The following is a 19,974-nucleotide window of genomic DNA, read 5'->3' as shown; positions in this document are numbered from 1 at the left end:
CTCCCTCTGTGCCTCTCTCTCTCTCTCCTTCTGTGTGTGTCTCTCTCTGTGCAAGTCTCTTTCTCCCTCTGTGCCCCTCTCTCTCTCTCCTTCTGTGTGTGTCTCTCTCTCTCTGCGCAAGTCTCTTTCTCCCTCTGTGCCTCTCTCTCTCTCTCCTTCTGTGTGTGTCTCTCTCTCTCTCCATGCAAGTCTCTTTCTCCCTCTGTGCCCCTCTCTCTCTCCTTCTGTGTGTCTCTCTCTCTCTCTCTGTGCAAGTCTCTTTCTCCCTCTGTGCCTCTCTCTCTCTTTCTCCTTTCGTGTGTGTGTCTCTCTCCCTCACCCCGCCCCTCTGTATGTTTCTTTCCACATTTTGCTGTTGCACTGAGATTACATCAGAAAGCTGTGAGGACCTCCCTTTCCCCTCCTCCTTCCTTTCAGTGTCCTGACCTCTGGCAGCCGAGGGAGGGAGGGAGGGAGGGAGGGAGGGAGGATGTCTACAATTAGCAACCCCTTGAAGAGGAGGGGAGGGGTGTTTCTGGACGGGAAGCTCAGCTCCACCCAAGACTGGGATTGCCACGCTGGCAGAGGTGGGAGAGCTAGTGGGCCGGGAACTAAAACAAAATCAGACACATATCAATGAACCATTGTCCCTCAGTGGCACTTTCACCCACTGCCCAGCTCTCCCGACTCAATCCCCCCCTCTCTCTCTCTCTCTCTCTCTCTCTGGCTTCACTGATGCTGAATCTTTCTTCTTAGCCTTCATAACACATCCCACACTCTACCCAGCACCCTGCTCCCTGCGCCACTCCCTGCCCCCATTACAGCCTCCTGCATGAGCGTTAGGCCATTCGACCCTGGAAGGTATCACAATCCTGTCCTCTCCCACGCACACAGCCTCAGTGAGGGTGGGCAGAATGGCCACATACTCATTCAGCTGCGTTTGAATTTTCATTCCTGTTCAGGTTATTTTCAAGGGTGGGGGGTGGGCTTGGGGGAATTTTTACCAAAATAACTGTTTTCAATCCCCTTCTCGCTCTCCTCTCCCACACCCACTGAAGATGACGGGGGGTGGGGGCGGGGGGGGGGGGGGGGGGGGGGTGAACCCACTGCCTCAGAGCAACCCTACACCACCCACCCCCTCCGCAGCTGGTGTGAGGAACAGCTGCGTTCCTGGCTCTAAGTTTCTCTTCACGTCCTGGCTGGGTGTAGGGAGACGGGTCCGGCTGCGTGTAGGGAGACGGGTCGGGCTGGGTGTAGGGAGACGGGTCCGGCTGGGTGTAGGGAGACGGGTCCGGCTGCGTGTAGGGAGACGGGTTCGGCTGCGTGTAGGGAGACGGGTTCGGCTGGGTGTAGGGAGACGGGTCCGGCTGGGTGTAGGTGCATGTGCATGTGTTTAAATTTGTGTGGATGTGGCTTTGCAGATTTGTGTTTGTGTGTGTCAGTTTGTCGATCGGGCGAGTGAGAAAGCGCGCGAGAGAGAGAGAGAGCGAGAGCGCGCACGAGAGAGAGAGAGAGCGACAGCGCGCGCAAGAGAGAGCGACAGCGCGCGCGAGACAGAGCGAGAGAGTGTGCGTGCGAGAGAGAGAGCGCGAGTGCGAGAGAGAGCGAGAGAGCACGCGCGAGAGAGAGCGAGAGAGCGTGCGCGAGAGAGAGCGAGAGAGAGAGCGAGAGAGAGTGTGCGTGCGAGAGAGAGAGAGAGCGCGAGTGCGAGAGAGAGCGAGAGAGCTCGCGCGAGAGAGAGCGCGCGCGAGAGAGAGCGAGAGAGAGAGCGCGCGCGAGAGAGAGCGAGAGAGAGCGTGCGCGAGAGAGAGCGAGAGAGAGAGCGTGCGCGAGAGAGCGAGAGAGCGTGCGCGAGAGAGAGCGAGAGAGAGCGCGCGAGAGAGAGCGAGAGAGAGCGCGTGAGAGAGCGAGCGCGTGACAGAGCGAGCGCGTGACAGAGCGAGCGCGTGACAGAGCGAGCGCGTGACAGAGCGAGCGCGTGACAGAGCGAGCGCGTGACAGAGCGAGCGCGTGAGAGAGAGCGAGCGCGTGAGAGAGCGAGCGCGTGAGAGAGCGAGCGAGCGCGTGAGAGAGCGAGCGAGCGCGTGAGAGAGAGCGAGCGCGTGAGAGAGAGCGAGCGCGTGAGAGAGACAGCGAGCGCGTGAGAGAGAGAGCGAGCGCGTGAGAGAGAGAGCGAGCGCGTGAGAGAGAGAGCGAGCGCGTGAGAGAGAGAGCGAGCGCGTGAGAGAGAGCTAGTGCGAGAGAGCTAGCGCGTGAGAGAGAGCTAGCGCGTGAGAGAGAGCGCGTGAGAGAGAGCGCGTGAGAGAGAGAGCGCGTGAGAGAGAGAGCGCGTGAGAGAGAGAGAGAAAGAGCGCGTGAGAGAGAGAGAGAAAGCGTGTGAGAGAGAGAGAGAGAGAGAGAGCGCGTGAGAGAGAGAGAGCGCGTGAGGCTGAAAGATATATTTTTGGTCTTGGGGAATTCAGGGACATGAGGAGCGGGCGGGAAAATGGAGTTGCAGCCAAGGTTAGCCGTGATCATATTGAAAGGTGGAGCAGGCAGGATATCTGCGTTTGTGTGCATGTGAAGCATTTCATACAACTATCAATGCGAGGATTCTGCATGTATTTGGCATACACTTCATTGTGAGGTGTTTGCCTGTGTGCATGTTTGTGAAGGTTTGCATGATCTTGTTTGCATATATGTATATGTGCAGGTGAGTACAGCTGCATTGGTGCCGGTTGACGTGGCTGCATTGGTGCCGGTTTACGTGGCTGCATTGGTGCAGGTTGACATTGGTGTGTTTAAATCTCAGGCAGGTTGTGAGTCTGACATGCTGTTGAACCCCAGCAAGAGTGCAGTTGGTAGAGGACCAGAAACCGACTGAGAACTGTAAGACCCCCATGCGAAACTCCTCTTCCAGAGTCCCAAACTCCCTTCTTTCAGAGGCAATAGTCTGTGTGTGTTTGCGTAATTATGCACACGCACAAGTGTGCGAGTGCATGCGTTTGTGCAAACGTGTGTGCGAGTCATATGTAAGAGTGAGAATGAGTGAGTGTGAATATGTCTTGAGTGTGTTTGTCTGAGTATGTGAATGTGAGATTGTAAGTGTGTGTTTGTGTGCGTGAGAAAGAGAGTGTGTGTCTGTGTGCATTTGCGTGACAGAGCGAGTGTGCAGTTGCAAATGTGTGTGTTGGGATCAGGCTGTCCATGCATGTGTCGTGCACATCAGTGCGCGATTTGAGTGACTGAAACTCAAGTGAGTGAAAGTGTGCAAGTGTGTGTGTCTGTTGTGCATGTGTGTGATTGTGATTGTGTGTGATTGTGATTGTGTGTGAATGTGAGGGTGTGAGTGTGTGCAAGTGAACTTGCAGAGTGAGCCAGTCCAGTGTGTGTGCGAGTGAGACTCGAGTGTGTGTGTGTGCGCGTGTTTGTGTGTGTTTGTGTGTGCGTGCGAGCAAGTCAATATGTGAGAGTAAGAGTGTGTGTGAATGTGAGAGAATGTTTGAGAGTGTATGAATGTTTGTGTGTGCACGCATGTGGGCGTGCGTGAGCATGAGTTTGCGTGTGTGTGTGACACTGAGAGTGTGTGTGTGTGTGAATGTGAGGACGTGGGTGTGCAAGAGTGTGTGCATGTGTGAGAGAAAAAGTGTAAGTGTGAGTATATTGGTGTGTCCGTGCATCTGTGCCTAGGTTTAGGATTTTCCCTTTAACAAACGGTCCCACAATTCCCCTCCCATACCAGGGGCCATCACAAGAATCACATTGATGCACTGATGCCACGGACGCACACCCGCACACGGGCACACACCCGCACACGGGCACACACCCATACACGGGCACACACCCGCACACGGGCACACATCCATACACGGGCACACATCCATACACGGGCACACACCCATACACGGGCACACACAGATACACGGGCACACACAGATACACGGGCACACACCCGCACACGGGCACACACCCGCACACACAGATACACAGACACACCCGTACACAGGCACACACAGATACACGGGCACACCCGCACACAGGCACACACCCGCACACGGGCACACACCCGCACACGGGCACACACCCATACACGGGCACACACCCATACACGGGCACACCCGCACACAGGCACACACCCGCACACAGGCACACACCCGCACACACAGATACACAGAGACACCCGTACACAGGCACACACAGATACACGGGCGCACACCCGCACACAGGGGCACCCCCGCACACAGGCGCACACCCGCACACACACGGGCGCACACCCGCACACACACGGGCGCACACCCGCACACACACGGGCGCACACCCGCACACCGGCTCACACAGACACATTGGCGCACACCTGCACACAGGCACACGGACGTACAACCACACACAGGCGCATGCCTGCACACAGGCACACACCCGCACACGGGTGCGCACAGACAACCGCACACCCTTGCGCACAGACAACCGTGCACTCTTGTGCACCGATAACTGCGCCCCCTGACACACCGATAACTGCGCCCCCGGCACACCGATAACCGCGCCCCCTCGCACACCGATAACCGCGCCCCCTGGCACAATGATAACCGCGCCCCCTGGCACAACGATAACCGCGCCCCCTCGCACACCGATAACCGTGCCCCCTGGCACACCGATAACCGCGCCCCCTCGTACACCGATAACCGCGCCCCCTGGCACACCGATAACCGCGCCCCCCTCACACACCGATAACCGCGCCCCCCTCACACACCGATAACCGCGCCCCCCTCACACACCGATAACCGCGCCCCCCTCGCACACCGATAACCGCGCCCCCTCGCACACAGACGCAGGTACACACCTGCATTGACACACAGGTGCACACAGACATGTGCAGAGACAGAGTTGCACACCCAGGATACACATACCAACACATGCAAAAAAGAAACAGGAAGACAGAGCAACAAACAGAAGGAAGAGGCAGAGACAGTGATAGGCAGGACAGAGACACAGAGAGAGACACATGCACACAGATACAGAGAGAAAGATGGACACATACACACAGAGAGACAGAGGGGGAGCCACATGTGCGCGTGCACACACACACACAGAGACAGAGACACACCCAGAGATGGAGAGAGAGAGACAGACACAGACAGATAGAGGGAGAAAGGCATAGTGACAGACAGACAGACACAGGGAGACACTGCCATCCCTACCTTCTCTCGTCGTCTGTATTGGACCTGAAAGGGAGAAACAAACAAAAGCAGCTTGGTGAAATCCTGGGTGTTTAAACAGAGGCGACAAGGCAGGGGAATCATCACATTGACAAAACCGAGCATCAGCAGCAACCCTGGAAGGGAGGGAGGGAGGGAGCGAGCGAGCACAAACAGGAAGGAGATAAAGTAGATGCAGTCTCACACACAGACACAGACCAAACTCGGGGCTTTCCTCGTTGTTTGACACTTCCACCTTTCAAAGCACAGGGCAGAAACAGACACAAACTCACCGGTGGAAGATCATGTTGCCAGATCGCCAGTGCTGCAGTGTTTGAAGCTTTGGTTGGCTGGCTGTGCATGATCTGACGGGGAGAGCGGTGGAGAGAGCTGGACGCTGGTCTTGGACTGCCTGGAGGACGAGTGGGCTTGCAGGCTGGACAGAACCTCCTCTCTTTTTTATCCCCGCGCCTCGCCGATGATGCAACAACTTTACTCAGTTTTCCCTCTGGATCCCTTTAAAACGCGGATACAAAGGGATGGGTTGTCGGGGTTGGGGAGGGGAGGGGGGGGTCACAGCTGTGACCAATCAGGAGGCCCTGGGACCGGCAGCCAATTAGCAGCCAGGAAACTGACTTCATTCATTCTCTCTCTCTCTCTCTCTCTCTCTCCCACCCCGAGGGATCAGGATCACATGTTTCCCACTGAATGAATGAGGCGGTGAGGTCACTCACTTGCAGTCTCTTGTTCCCAGGGAGAACGTCTTCCTCCTGTTGCTTGTTTAACATCAGATCTATTTCCTGCCTCTCTATGCGGTGGTGGTGGTGGTGGTGGTGGAAGGGGGGGCGTTGGTTTGTGCTCACAAGCCAAGTCCGGTCCGAGTCGCCTCTTAAAGGGACAGCGCCTTCCAGAGGCATCCCTGTCGCACCCTCTCTTTTCTTTAAATAAAATGCAATCTCCCTCAACCGTGAGGGCAAACTCGGGTCCTCCCGGCTCTGCGGACTCACAGGGTGGATGTGGAGGGGGTTGTTTCCTCTGGTGGAAGAATCTAGAACTGGGGTGGGGGGTGGGTCACACAGTTTAAAAATAAGGGGTCGCCCATGTAAGAGAGAGAGATGAGGAGAAATGTTTTTCTCTCCGAGGGCTGCAAGTCTTTAGAAAACTCTTCCTCAAAAGGCAGTGGAGACAGAGTCTTGGATTATATTTTAAAGGGGCAGAGTTAGGTAGGTAAACCAGGGGGGGGTGAAAGGGTTATCGGGGGGAGGCGGGAGGTGACAGTCCGATCAGCCACGATCTTACTGAATGGCGGAGCAGGGGCGAGGGGCCAACTCCTGCTCCGGATTTGAACGCTCATGTGGCCTCCCTCCCTCTCTCGTGCGGTCAAGGATCCAGAGCCCAACACGAAACGCCCGCGGCCCTCTCCATCCCGTCTCCCTCCGGCACAGCTCCCCGTATCTCGCTCGCCCTCCCACCCGCTCTCCAATGGCCAGGATTCCTCAGGGAGAAGAGTCAACGACCAGGATCGCACTGCTCGGGCGCCTTTTGCCACCTCAGGAAGCGGCCCCCGCAGCCGATGAAGTGCAGCCGTGCCACTGTGAGGCCGCAGCTAATTTGCGCACAGCAAGCTCCCAGAAACGGCAGTGAGGCCAACGACCGGTGATGTTGGTTGAGGGTGGGAAGGCTTGGCCCCTCAGGACGCCGGGGAGAACTCCCCACCTACCCACCCACCCACTCACCACAACCCCGCCCTTCTTTGAAACGGTGCCCATGGGGGACTTTCACCATCCACCAGAGCGCGCGGACCACAGATCTCAGTCGAACAGCTCGTCCCAGAGACAGTGAGGCTGTCCTGGGTATGACTGTGATCCAGCAAATTTACTCCATCTCTTTCTCTCTCTCTCTCCCCCTCCATCCCCGCGTCCCTCTCGAGTGCGTTCCTGCAGGCCACACAGTGTTGGTCATCCTTTGGTTTTCCAGCTGATCAGCTCGAGTAGCATTCCCAGCAGCGCTTCCTGAATCCAAGGCTGGGTTTACGCTTCAAGGGCCGGGGTGGGGGGATAAACGAGAGACAAAGAGAACCTGGGATCTCCACAGGTCTCCTCTCACGCAGCAGTTAACCAATATTTCTGCCAGGTGTCTCTCCCTCTCTCTCTCTCCCTGCGAGACCAAATACCACCTCTGCTCCCCGGAGGGTCCCGCTGAGACTCTTGCTGGGATACAGGTACAGCTTCCCGTCCGTCGCCCTCGGATATTGAACTGCATGGGCATCACGCCTGAGCTATGCAAACACAGCCATTCAGGCGGACAGTCCGAAGCCACTGGGCTGCCTTCAGGAGCGGGGACGCCAACTCATCGCTTTCCCTCTCCAGCCCAGAGAAAACGGCCCAACTGCAGCTCTCACGGCAATCGGCTTGGCTCACACTGGGTCGCACTGTCACCTCTGTGGCAGGAGGTCATGGGATAGAGCCCCCACTCCATGGAATGGAGCCCCATAACCCAGGCCAATCCTGAGGGATCCCAGCACTGTTGGAGGGTCAGTACTAAGGGAGTGTTGCACTGTGAGAGGGGGTCGGTACTTAGGAAGTACTGCATTGTTGGAGGGGCAATACTGAGGGATTCCTACGTTGTTGGAGGAGCAGTACAGAGCGAGTACCACACAGTCGGAGGGTCAGTACTGAAGGAGTGCTGCACTGACAGAGAGTCAGTACTGAAGGAGTGCTGCACTGTCAGAGAGTCAGTACTGAGGGAGTGCTGCACTGTCAGAGGGTCAGTACTGAGGGAGTGCTGCACTGTCAGAGAGTCAGTACTGAGGGAGCGCTGCACTGTCAGAGAGTCAGTACTGAGGGAGTGCTGCACTGTCAGAGAGTCAGTACTGAGGGAGTGCTGCACTGTCAGAGAGTCAGTACTGAGGGAGTGCTGCACTGTCAGAGGGTCAGTACTGAGGGAGTGCTGCACTGTCAGAGAGTCAGTACTGAGGGAGTGCTGCACTGTCAGAGAGTCAGTACTGAGGGAGTGCTGCACTGTCAGAGAGTCAGTACTGAAGGAGTGCTGCACTGACAGAAGGTCAGTACTGAGGGAGCGCTGCACTGTCAGAGGGTCAGTACTGAGGGGGTGTTGCACTGACAGAGGGTCAGTACTGAGGGAGCGCTGCACTGTCGGAGGGTCAGTACTGAGGGAGGGCTGCACTGTCAAAGGGTCAGTACAGAGGGAGTGATGCAGTGTTGAAGGGTCAGTGCTGAGGGACAGTTGGAAGGTTGGAGGTGCTGTCTTTTAGGTTAGACTTAACCAAGGAGCCTGCCCTCCAAGGTGGATGTAAAAAATCTCACACCCACACTTGGAAGAAGAGTTGTGGAGTTCTCTCTATCATCCAGGCCATTATTTATTCCTCAACCACCATCATAAAAGTGATCTGGACATCATCACATTGCAATTTGTGAGATGATCTGTGTGGGTCAGTAACACACCAGACCAGTCACACTCCTGGTCAGCGATGATCAGTGTGGATCTTTGTGAAGTGTTAGATCATGAGGGACGTCACCTTGGCGTGAGACATGAAAGCTGTGTTAGGGGGGATTGAATGGGCGCTTTACTAACTGAACTTGACATGGAAAGGAAATGTGTGAAGACAGGTGTGACAATGAACGCGTTAGCAGTTTTAAGCAGGAAGCCTGCCCCCTCTGCGATGTAACAGGCGCTCTGAGAAGGGGGCTTGGCAGTCCCATCTCCTGACTCTGCTGATCTCAGTGAGATGCTGAAGGGGCTGCGGGTTTTGGGGGCTGGGGTTCAGCCTGGAGGACAAACCAGTCGACTGACCAGTGTCGAGTGACTCCTGCCATGCAGCCCAGCAGGCTGTCGAGGTTTCCCCTGCTCAGGGGTAGCCACTCCAGGGTTACCCACAAAGCCGTGGGCGAAGGGAGGACTCGGTTCCCACAGTGGTGAGCAGCTCACAGCCCTCAGCCCTCAGCACACTTGCATCCAGCAGCGTCTCCAAAATGTGATTCAGCCTTTGGACAAAGGCAGGCTGTCATCTCCAACCCGAAGCCTTGCCAAGTGACGCCACGCCAGCTGCACATGGTAACGCTCTGTGCATTCTTCAAACCAGTCACTCTCCGTGGTTTCTGCACTGAGTTCACAGGCTGGGAGAATGAGGCTCACAGCTTGGCTCATTTCACACGGAGATTTACTCTGTATCTAACCCCGTGCTGTACCTGTCCTGGGAGTGTTTGATGGGGACAGTGTAGAGGGAGCTTTACTCTGTATCTAACACCGTGCTGTACCTGTCCTGGGAGTGTTTGATGGGGACAGTGTAGAGGGAGCTTTACTCTGTATCTAACCCCGTGCTGTACCTGTCCTGGGAGTGTTTGATGGGGACAGTGTAGAGGGAGCTTTACTCTGTATCTAACCCCGTGGTGTACCTGTCCTGGGAGTGTTTGATGGGGACAGCGCAGAGGGAGCTTTACTCTGTATCTAACCCCGTGCAGTACCTGTCCTGGGAGTGTTTGATGGAGACAGTGTAGAGGGAGCTACTCTGTATCTAACCCCGTGCTGTACCTGTCCTGGGAGTGTTTGATGGAGACAGTGTAGAGGGAGCTTTACTCTGTATCTAACCCCGTGCTGTACCTGTCCTGGGAGTGTTTGATGGGGACAGTGTAGAGGGAGCTTAACTCTGTATCTAACCCCGTGCTGTACCTGTCCTGGGAATGTTTGATGGGGACAGCGCAGAGGGAGCTTTACTCTGTATCTAACCCCGTGCTTTACCTGTCCTGGGAGTGTTTGATGGAGACAGTGTAGAGGGAGCTTTACTCTGTATCTAACACCGTGCTGTACCTGTCCTGGGAGTGTTTGATGGGTACAGTGTAGAGGGAGCTTTACTCTGTATCTAACCCCGTGCTGTACCTGTCCTGGGAGTGTTTGATGGGGACAGTGTAGAGGGAGCTTAACTCTGTATCTAACCCCGTGCTGTACCTGTCCTGGGAATGTTTGATGGGGACAGCGCAGAGGGAGCTTTACTCTGTATCTAACCCCGTGCTGTACCTGTCCTGGGAGTGTTTGATGGGGACAGTGTAGAGGGAGCTACTCTGTATCTAACCCCGTGCTGTACCTGTCCTGGGAGTGTTTGATGGGGACAGCGCAGAGGGAGCTTTACTCTGTATCTAACCCCGCGCTGTACCTGTCCTGGGAGTGTTTGATGGGGACAGTGTAGAGGGAGCTTTACTCTGTACCTAACCCCGTGCTGTACCTGTCCTGGGAGTGTTTGATGGGGACAGCGCAGAGGGAGCTTTACTCTGTATCTAACCCCGTGCTGTACCTGTCCTGGGAGTGTTTGATGGGGACAGTGTAGAGGGAGCTTTACTCTGTATCTAACCCCGTGCTGTACCTGTCCTGGGAGTGTTTGATGGGGACAGTGTAGAGGGAGATTTACTCTGTATCTAACCCCGTGCTGTACCTGTCCTGGGAGTGTTTGATGGGGACAGTGTAGAGGGAGCTACTCTGTATCTAATCCCGTGCTGTACCTGTCCTGGGAGTGTTTGATGGGGACAGCGCAGAGGGAGCTTTACTCTGTATCTAACCCCACGCTGTACCTGTCCTGGGAGTGTTTGATGGGAACAGTGTAGAGGGAGCTTAACTCTGTATCTAACCCCGTGCTGTACCTGTCCTGGGAGTGTTTGATGGGGACAGCGCAGAGGGAGCTTTACTCTGTATCTAACCCCATGCTGTACCTGTCCTGGGAGTGTTTGATGGGGACAGCGCAGAGGGAGCTTTACTCTGTATCTAACCCTGCGCTGTACCTGTCCTGGGAGTGTTTGATGGAGACAGTGTAGAGGGAGCTTTACTCTGTATCTAACCCTGTGCTGTACCTGTCCTGGGAGTGTTTGATGGGAACAGTGTAGAGGGAGCTTTACTCTGTACCTAACCCCGTGCTGTACCTGTCCTGGGAGTGTTTGATGGGGACAGCGCAGAGGGAGCTTTACTTTGTATCTAACCCCGTGTTGTACCTGTCCTGGGAGTGTTTGATGGGGACAGTGTAGAGGGAGCTTTACTCTGTTTCTAACCCCATGCTGTACCTGTCCTGGGAGTGTTTGATGGGGAGAGTGTAGAGGGAGCTTTACTCTGTATCTAACCCCGTGCTGTACCTGTCCTGGGAGTGTTTGATGGGCACAGTGTAGAGGGAGCTTTACCCTGTATCTAACCCCGTGCTGTACCTGTCCTGGGGGTGTTTGATGGGGACAGTGTAGAGGGAGCTTTGCTCTGTATCTAACCCCGTGATGTACCTGTCCTGGGAGTGTTTGATGGGAACAGTGTAGAGGGAGCTTTACTCTGTACCTAACCCCGTGCTGTACCTGTCCTGGGAGTGTTTGATGGGGACAGTGTAGAGGGAGCTTTACTCTGTTTCTAACCCCGTGCTGTACCTGTCCTGGGAGTGTTTGATGGGCACAGTGTAGAGGGAGCTTTACCCTGTATCTAACCCCGTGCTGTACCTGTCCTGGGGGTGTTTGATGGGGACAGTGTAGAGGGAGCTTTACTCTGTATCTAACCCCGTGATGTACCTGTCCTGGGAGTGTTTGATGGGGACAGTGTAGAGGGGGATTTACTCTGTATCTAACCCCGTGCTGTACCTGCCCTAGGAGTGTTTGACGCTTGAATAGTGAAATGTCTGCTGCACTAACATGCCTCTCTCTGACTGGAACAGAGATTTCCCAAATGGTCTGACTGTAATAATAGAAAACAGGCTTACAGAGTCAGCCGGACGCTGAGATTTACATAATTTCTGAAAACCTCAGACAGCTGACGAAGCTGTGTCACTGGACTCAGAAGGGCCAATCAGAACACTTTGCTGGCCGTGTTACTGGGCAGACTGCCATGTCTGCAAAGGGCTGGCAAGAGCTGCAGCAGCTCATGTCACCCGTTGAATATTGGCAGCGCTGGATATTCACAGTCCACCACCGCCTCGCCAAACAACACGGGGCCCTGACCCTTGGGCACACTGGACCAGCGCACAGTTACCTACTGGTTAGCTTGCAAACCAGTTATGATCAATGCCCTTATATTAGGCAGCAATCGCCCAGGGCCCCCTTGCTTTAAGTTACCCTGCACCCTCAACAGGCAAGCGGGGGGTCTGTGGCTTCATTGGGCTTAGCAGCGAGGCTGCCACAGTCAGCCAGCACATCCACGCCCACCTCGCGTCTTATCTGACCCTGAGCTGCGTCGACAACTCCATATCCGCTCCATCGCAAGGTCCAGATACTTCCACCTCCTAACATTGACTGGCTCTGCCCCAGGCCCAGCTTGTCAGCTGCTGGAACCCTCATCCACATCTTTGTTATCTTCAGACTCAACTATCCAAACACCCTCCATGCTGGCCTCACATCTCCCACCCTCTGTAAACATCAGTTCCTCCTAAACTCTGCTGTCTGTGTCCTAACTCGCAACAGGTCCCGTCCAGGGCCGGGACTGGCTCCTGGTCATACATTTAAAATGCTCATCATGTTCAAATCCCTCCACAGCCATGCCCCTCCTCCCTATCTCTGTAACCTCCTCCAACCTCTACAACCCTCCCTATCTCTGTAGCCTCCTCCAGCCCTTACAACCCTCCCTATCTCTGTAACCTCTTCCAACCTCTACAACCCTCCCTATCTCTGTCACCTCCTCCAGTCTCTACAGCCCTCCCCGTCTCTGTAACTTCCTCCAGCCCCTCCAACCCTCCCTATCTCTGTAACGTCCTCCAGCCCCTACAACCCACCCTATCTCTGTAACTTCCTCCAGCCCCTACAACCCTCCCTATCTCTGTAACCTCTTCCAGCCCCTACAACCCTCCCTATCTCTGTAACCTCTTCCAGTCCCTACAACCCTCCCTATCTCTGTAACCTCCTCCAGCCCCTACAACCCTCCCTATCTCTGTAACTTCCTCCAGCTCCTACAACCCTCCCTATCTCTGTAACCTCCTCCAGCCCCTACAACCCTCCCTATCTCTGAAACCTCCTCCATCCCCGACAACCCTCCCTATCTCTGTATCCTCTTCCAGCCCCTACAAACCTCCCTATCTCTGTAACCTCCTCCAGCCCCAACAACCCTCCCTATCTCTGTAACCACCTCCAGTCCCTACAACCCTCCCTATCTCTGTAACCTCCTCCAGCCCCTACAACCCTCCCTATCTCTGTAACCTCCTCCAGCCCCATAACCCTCCAAGACCTCTGCAGTCCTCCAATTCTGGCCTGTGATACATCCCTGCCAATCGCTCTGCCAGTGGTAGCCCTGCCTTCAGCTGCTGTTTAAAATGTAATTTTAAAATGAGAGGGTGCCTTAAAATGAATACCCCGTGGTGTGGTGAAGAGTGATAAAGTGGTGTTGAACAACGAATACAGCACAGTGCAGCAGTCTCTGATCAGGTTGAACAAAATTATATCCAAACGCTTTCAGAAGCTGCCTAGTCATGGCCTCAGCCGCTTGAAGGGCTGAAAGACGAAGGCAATGAGGGGAAAATAGTCTTGGAGATTAATTCACCATGCGGGTGCGGCTAGTCTAATGGGCAGGGTCAGTTTCCAGGCCAACGTTTCTTAGACTGGCGCCAAAGGTTGCGTTCACACAATTTGCAGTAGGGCCGACCTTGCACTCAAAATTCCGCCCTCCTTCGCACCGGTGTTGTTGACGTTGGGCGATTGACAACCAGGCAGAAACACCAGGCCCGCCCCATGGACTAGGCCAGCCCTGCCGGCTCCTGCTCTCCCGGCAGCTAACAGAGAAGCAGAGGGCTCGCATTTTGATAGCGCCTTTCCCGACGTCCCAAAGCGCTTCACGGCCAGTGGAGCACGGGCGTTCGCTCGTGGTCACGCGGTGAACAGGGCAGCCAGTGGGCGCACAGCAAGATCCCGCAAGCATCGGCGGGATCACTCACGACCAGGCGGCCTTCCTTCTGACGTGTTTTATCGTTGAAAGGCGAGCGTTGGCCCGGGACGTCGGGAGGACGCCCTCTGCCCTCCCAACACCCACAGGCAGGCGGAGGGGAGCCTTCGGTTCGATACAAAAATCTCACAGCACGGAAGGAGGGTCATTCAGCCCATCGTCTTCTGTGCCGGCTCTTTGAGGGAGATATCCAATTGATCCCACGCCCCTGCCCTTTCCCTCTCGCCGTTCCAATTTTATCTTTTCAAGTATTTGTCCGGTCCCCAATTTTGAAAGTTCCTGCTGAATCTGCTTCCGCCGCCCTTTCAGGCAGCGCCTTCCAGGTCACAACAACTCTGCTGCGTGAAAACATTTCTCATGTCCCTGATGCTTATCGTACCGATGCTCTTCAATCTGCGTCTCCCCGGTCACCGACCTTGCTGCCACTGCAAACAGTTTCTCCTTATTTACTCTCTCGAAGCCCTTCGAACGCCTCGATGAAATCTCCTCCCGACCTCCTTTACCGGAAGGAGGACAACCTCAGCTTCTCTCCAGTCCTTCCAGGTAACATGACATTCTAGTAAATCTCCTCCACGCCCTCTCCGAGGCTTTGACATCCTTCAGGAAGAATTGAGCACAATATTCCAGCTGGGGCCTCACCAACGATTTGAAAATATGTTCAGCCTAACTTCCTTGGTTTGGTCGTCGACTTATAAAAGCACAAGACCCTGAATACTTTCTTTTAAAAACAGCCTCATTAACTTGTCCAACCACGTCCAACTTCAAACCAGTTAATTTTTCGACAACTGTATCCTCTGGTTACCGACCCTCCTGCCACTGGGAGCAGTTCCTCCTTATTTACTCCATCCAAACCCCTCATGATTTGGAATGCCTCGATTCAATCGCCCCCCTCTTAACCCTTCTGCGTTCTAAGGAGAACAATCCCAGCTTCTCCATGCGAACTGAGCTCCCTCATCCCTGGAGCCATCCTTGGAAAACCTCCTCCGCGCCCCTCTCCAAGGCCTTGACCATCCTTCCTGAAGTGCGGGGCCCAGGATTGGAACGCGATACTCCAGCGGGGGACCAGACACTGATTTGTAAAAGCTTCAGCGTAACTAAGAACCCCACAAACGCGCCTCACACTCTCCCGATGGGACATTTGGCATTTTCCCATTCTGAGGTGGTCAACACTTCAGATAAAAGCAAAATACTGCGGATGCTGGGAATCTGAAACAAAAACAAAAATAACTGGAAAAACTCAGCAGGTCTGACAGCATCTGCGGAGAGGAAAACAGTTAATGTTTCGAGTCCGTATGACTCTTCATCAGAACTAAGGAAAAATTTTTCCTCAGTTCTGATGAAGAGTCATACGGACTCGAAACGTCAACTGTATTCCTCTCCGCAGATGCTGAGGTGGTCAACCCTCAATTTAATGCCCAGTCACTTATTTGATGATGACATTACAACTGCAAGGGCAGAAACTCCTAACCTCAGTCTGCACAGTCATTCCACATCCTCCCCGAGTTTCCTCAAGTCACACAGTTACCTTGCTCTGTGAACCTTGCTGAGCTCCACATTCCCTCACTACAGAGTCCATTGCTCTTGGCTATCCCATTCCTTCTATGTCTTTCAGTTTAAAAAGCCTTCTGCACTTCAGGGTTATCATCGATTTTCCTGGCTAACACTTCCAGTGCCAGCGCTGAGAATGCTGCACTGTCAGAGGGTCAGTACTGAGGGAGTGCTGCACTGTCAGAGGGTCAGTACTGAGGGAGTGCTGCACTGTCAGAGGGTCAGTACTGAGGGAGTGCCGCACTGTCAGAGGGTCAGTACTGAGGGAGTGCCACACTGTCAGAGGGTCAGTACTGAGGGAGTGCCGCACTGTCAGAGGGTCAGTACTGAGGGAGTGCCGCACTGTCAGAGGGTCAGTACTGAGGGAGTGCTGCACTGTCAGAGGGTCAGTACTGAGGGAGTGCTGCACTGTCAGAGGGTCAGTACTGAGGGAGTGCTGCACTGTCAGAGGGTCAATACTAAGGGTGTGCTGCACTGTCAGAGGGTCAGTACTGAGGGAGTGCTGCACTGTCAGAGGGTCAGTACTGAGGGAGTGCTGCACTGTCAGAGGGTCAGTACTGAGGGAGTGCTGCACTGTCAGAGGGTCAATACTGAGGGAGTGCTGCACTGTCGGTGGATCAGCGCTGAGTCAGTGCTGCACTGTTGGAGGGTCAGTACTGAGGGAGTGCCGCACTCTCGGAGGGTCAGTATTTAGGGAGTGCTGCACTGTCAGAGGGTCAGTACTGAGGGAGTGCTGCACTGTCAGAGGGGCAGTACTGAGGGAGTGCTGCGCTGTCGGAGGGTCAGTACTGAGGGAGTGCTGCACTGTCGGAGGGTCAGTACTGAGGGACTGCTGCACTGTCAGAGGGTCAGTACTGAGGGAGTGCTGCACTGTCGGAGGGTCAGTACTGAGGGACTGCTGCACTGTCAGAGGGTCAGTACTGAGGGAGTGCTGCACTGTCGGAGGGTCAGGATTGTCTGGATTTCAAAGGGATGTTAGTCTGTTTACAACTAGCCAGATAAGCAAGGCTAAGGAACGTGTTTATTTTGTCCCAAAGGTTACAGACAATATTGGCGACATGAAAGTTGTTATATTATGGGAAAGGTACCGCTCCAAAGACATATGCAACAAGAGAATTTACATATTAAAGAGAGAGAAACATTTATAAAAGGAGGATGAAAGGCCATGTGAGGAGAGGGCCATGCGTGTGAAACAGTTTTCAAGAAGCCTCCAGCCATTTGTGCATAAGTCAGCCTTGTCCAGTAACTGAAGTTAGACAAAGCCCTTTGGAATTCCGCTGTCAAGTGGGTACTGTGTTAACTTGCTGGTTCTTAAAAAATATATATAAAATCTATTTTGGACTATTGCCTTAAATGGGGTGTGTAACTGGGAGTCTGGTTAATTCGGAATTTTACTAGTTGTTATCATATTAAGTAATTGTAGACTTATGTAAGTGCTTGAAATCTTTGATTTTGTTAAAATATTTTAATTTTTAATAAATCTAAAGGTCTTGGTGGACTCATTACTTCAGAATTCAGTGCCCACATCTTCTCGTAATAAATACAAATCGCAAAACCGTTGTAATAGCAGGACCAAGTTTCCCTTGTGGATTTGGTCCACCTGGAACACATCATCGGACATAAGGCAGAGGAGGGTCAGTACTGAGGGAGTGCTGCACTGTCGGAGGGTCAGTACTGAGGGAGTGCTGCACTGTCGGAGGGGCAGTACTGAGGGAGTGCTGCACTGTCGGAGGGGCAGTACTGAGGGAGTGCCGCACTGTCGGAGGGTCAATACTGAGGGAGTGCTGCGCTGTCAGAGGGTCAGTACTGAGGGAGTGCTGCGCTGTCAGAGGGGCAGTACTGAGGAAGTGCTGCACTGTCGGAGGGGCAGTACTGAGGGAGTGCCGCACTGTCGGAGGGTCAATACTGAGGGAGTGCCGCACTGTCGGAGGGTCAATACTGAGGGAGTGCTGCACTGTCAGAGGGTCAGTACTGAGGGAGTGCTGCACTGTCGGAGGGTCAGTACTGAGGGAGTGCTGCACTGTCGAAGGGTCAGTACTGAGGGAGTGCTGCGCTGTCAGAGGGTCAGTACTGAGGGAGTGCTGCACTGTCAGAGGGTCAGTACTGAGGGAGTACTGCACTGTCGGAGGGTCAGTACTGAGGGAGTGCTGCACCGTCGGAGGGTCAGTACTGAGGGAGTGCTGCACTGTCGGAGGGTCAGTACTGAGGGAGTGCTGTACTGTCAGAGGGTCAGTACTGAGGGAGTGCTGCGCTGTCGGAGGGGCAGTACTGAGGGAGTGCCGCACTGTCAAAGGCTCAGTCCTGAGGGAACGCTGAACTGTCTTTGCGATGTCTCGTAAAACCATGGCCTGTCTGCCCTCCCAGGCGGTCAGAAAAGATCATGGCCAGGATTTTTAGGATGGTGGGGGTTTCCCTTCCCGCTATCCTGAGAGTCGGCTGGGAACACACCCCCGCCGACACTGCCTGCCCCGCAGCGATTTCATGCTCCAACGAGCGTTAATTGGCTGCAGTTGGGAATTCTGCCCCTCACTTGGGAGCAAGTCCCGCCTTAGAGAGTTGCCAGTCATGGCAGCGGCCAGGAATGGGACTGAATGCATCCTGCCCCCGGGGAACCTAAGTCCCGGGATTCCAGAAAGAGGTAAGTTTTGGGGTTCTCAGCAACGGGGTGGGGCGCCTGGGAGGGGTGGGCAGAGGGGGGAGTTGGGGTGCCGGGGAGAGGCCAGGGGCAGTGGGGGGGAGCTGTGGTTACCGGACCTTAGGAAGTTAAAAGGGGGCCTTCTGGTTCAGGTTTCCACAACCCCATTTTCACCTCAGTTTTTCTTGCACTACTTCCCCTCTATTTAGCAACGTCACTTTGCTTTCTTGAAGAAAAACGACTAAGAAACAGGGGCTGGACTAGGCCATTCAGCCCCTCGAGCCTGCTCTGCCATTCAGTAAGATTATGGTGGAGCTTCTACCTCAACTCCAATTTCTCGTCCCTTCCCCAAATCCCTCGACTCGCTTGGCGTCCCAAAGTCTCCCTCCCGCTCTCAGCCTTGAAAATGCCCAGCGACTGAGCAACCACTGGTCTCTGGCGTACAGAATTCCAAGGATTCATAATATTCCGAGTGGAGAAATTTCTCCTCATCCCAAAAAGAAATAAGGAGGGAGAAGATTAAATATGAGGGTAAACTAGCCAGTAATATAAAGGAAGATTGCAAGAGTTTTTTTTAGATATATAAAGGGTAAGAGAGAGGCAAAAGTGGACATTGGGCCGCTGGAAAATGACGCTGGAGAAGTAGTAGTGGGGAATAAAGAAATGGCGGAGGAACTGAATAGGTATTTTGCGTCAGTCTTCATGGTGGAAGACACGAGTAACATCCCCAAAGTTAAAGAGAGTCGGGGGGCAGAGGTGAGTATGGTGGCCATTACCAAGGAGAAGGTGCTAGGAAAACTGAAAGGTCTGAAGGTGGATAAATCCCCTGGACCAGATGGATTACACCCCAGAGTTCTGAAGGAGATAGCTGAAGAGATAGTGGAGGCGTTAGTGATGATCTTTCAGGAATCACTGGAGTCAAGGAGGGTCCCAGAGGACTGGAAAATCGCTAATGTAACCCGCCTGTTTAAGAAGGGAGTGAGGCAAAAGATGGGAAATTACAGGCTGATTAGCCTGACCTTGGTCGTCGGTAAGATTTTAGAGTCCATTATTAAGGATGAGATTTCAGAATACTTGGAAGTGCATGGTAAAATCGGGCAAAGTCAGCATGGTTTCATCAAGGGGAGGTCATGCCTGACAAATCTGTTAGAATTCTTTGAGGAGGTAACAAGTAGGTTAGACAAAGGACAGCCAATGGATGTTATCTACTTGGACTTCCAGAAGGCCTTTGACGAGGTGCCGCACAGGAGGCTGCTCAGTAAGATAAGAGCCCATGGTGTTAGAGGCAAGGTATTAGCATGGATAGAAGATTGGCTATCTGGCAGGAGGCAGAGAGTGGGGATAAGGGGGTCCTTCTCAGGATGGCGGCCGGTGACTAGTGGAGTTCCGCAGGGGTCAGTGTTGGGACCACAACTTTTCACTTTATACATTAATGATCTAGATGAAGGAACTGAGGGCATCCTGGCCAAGTTTGCAGATGATACAAAGATAGGTGGAGGGACAAGTAGTATTGAGGAGGCGGGGAGGCTGCAGAAGGATTTGGACAGGTTAGGAGAATGGGCAAAGAAGTGGCAGATGGAATACAACGTGGGGAAGTGTGAGGTCATGCACTTTGGTAGGAAGAATAGAGGCATAGACTATTTTCTAAATGGGGAGAGAATTCAGAAATCTGGAGTGCAAAGGGACTTGGGAGTCTTAGTCCAGGATTCTCTTAAGGTTAACTTGCAGGTTGAGTCGGTA

General features: G+C 54.0%; 1 protein-coding gene across 1 annotated transcript in view; it reads right to left on the bottom strand.

The window, feature by feature from the left end:
* The window catches only part of arhgef1 (Rho guanine nucleotide exchange factor (GEF) 1), a gene marked incomplete at its 3' end in the record, with an annotated part of 108,323 nt that overhangs the window by 65,430 nt on the left and 22,919 nt on the right, over window positions 1-19,974 (bottom strand). Inside the window, exon 8 of the mRNA XM_078536121.1 lies at window positions 5,154-5,177. Within this exon, the coding sequence (XP_078392247.1) occupies window positions 5,154-5,177 (24 nt within the window). The remainder of the gene's footprint in view (window positions 1-5,153; window positions 5,178-19,974) is intronic.

The sequence above is a fragment of the Cetorhinus maximus genome, unplaced genomic scaffold, assembly GCF_964194155.1.
Source record: "Cetorhinus maximus unplaced genomic scaffold, sCetMax3.hap1.1 HAP1_SCAFFOLD_917, whole genome shotgun sequence".
Lineage (NCBI taxonomy): Eukaryota > Metazoa > Chordata > Chondrichthyes > Lamniformes > Cetorhinidae > Cetorhinus > Cetorhinus maximus.
Note: the sequence above shows the minus strand (reverse complement) of the source record. Positions and strands in the feature narration are given on the sequence as shown.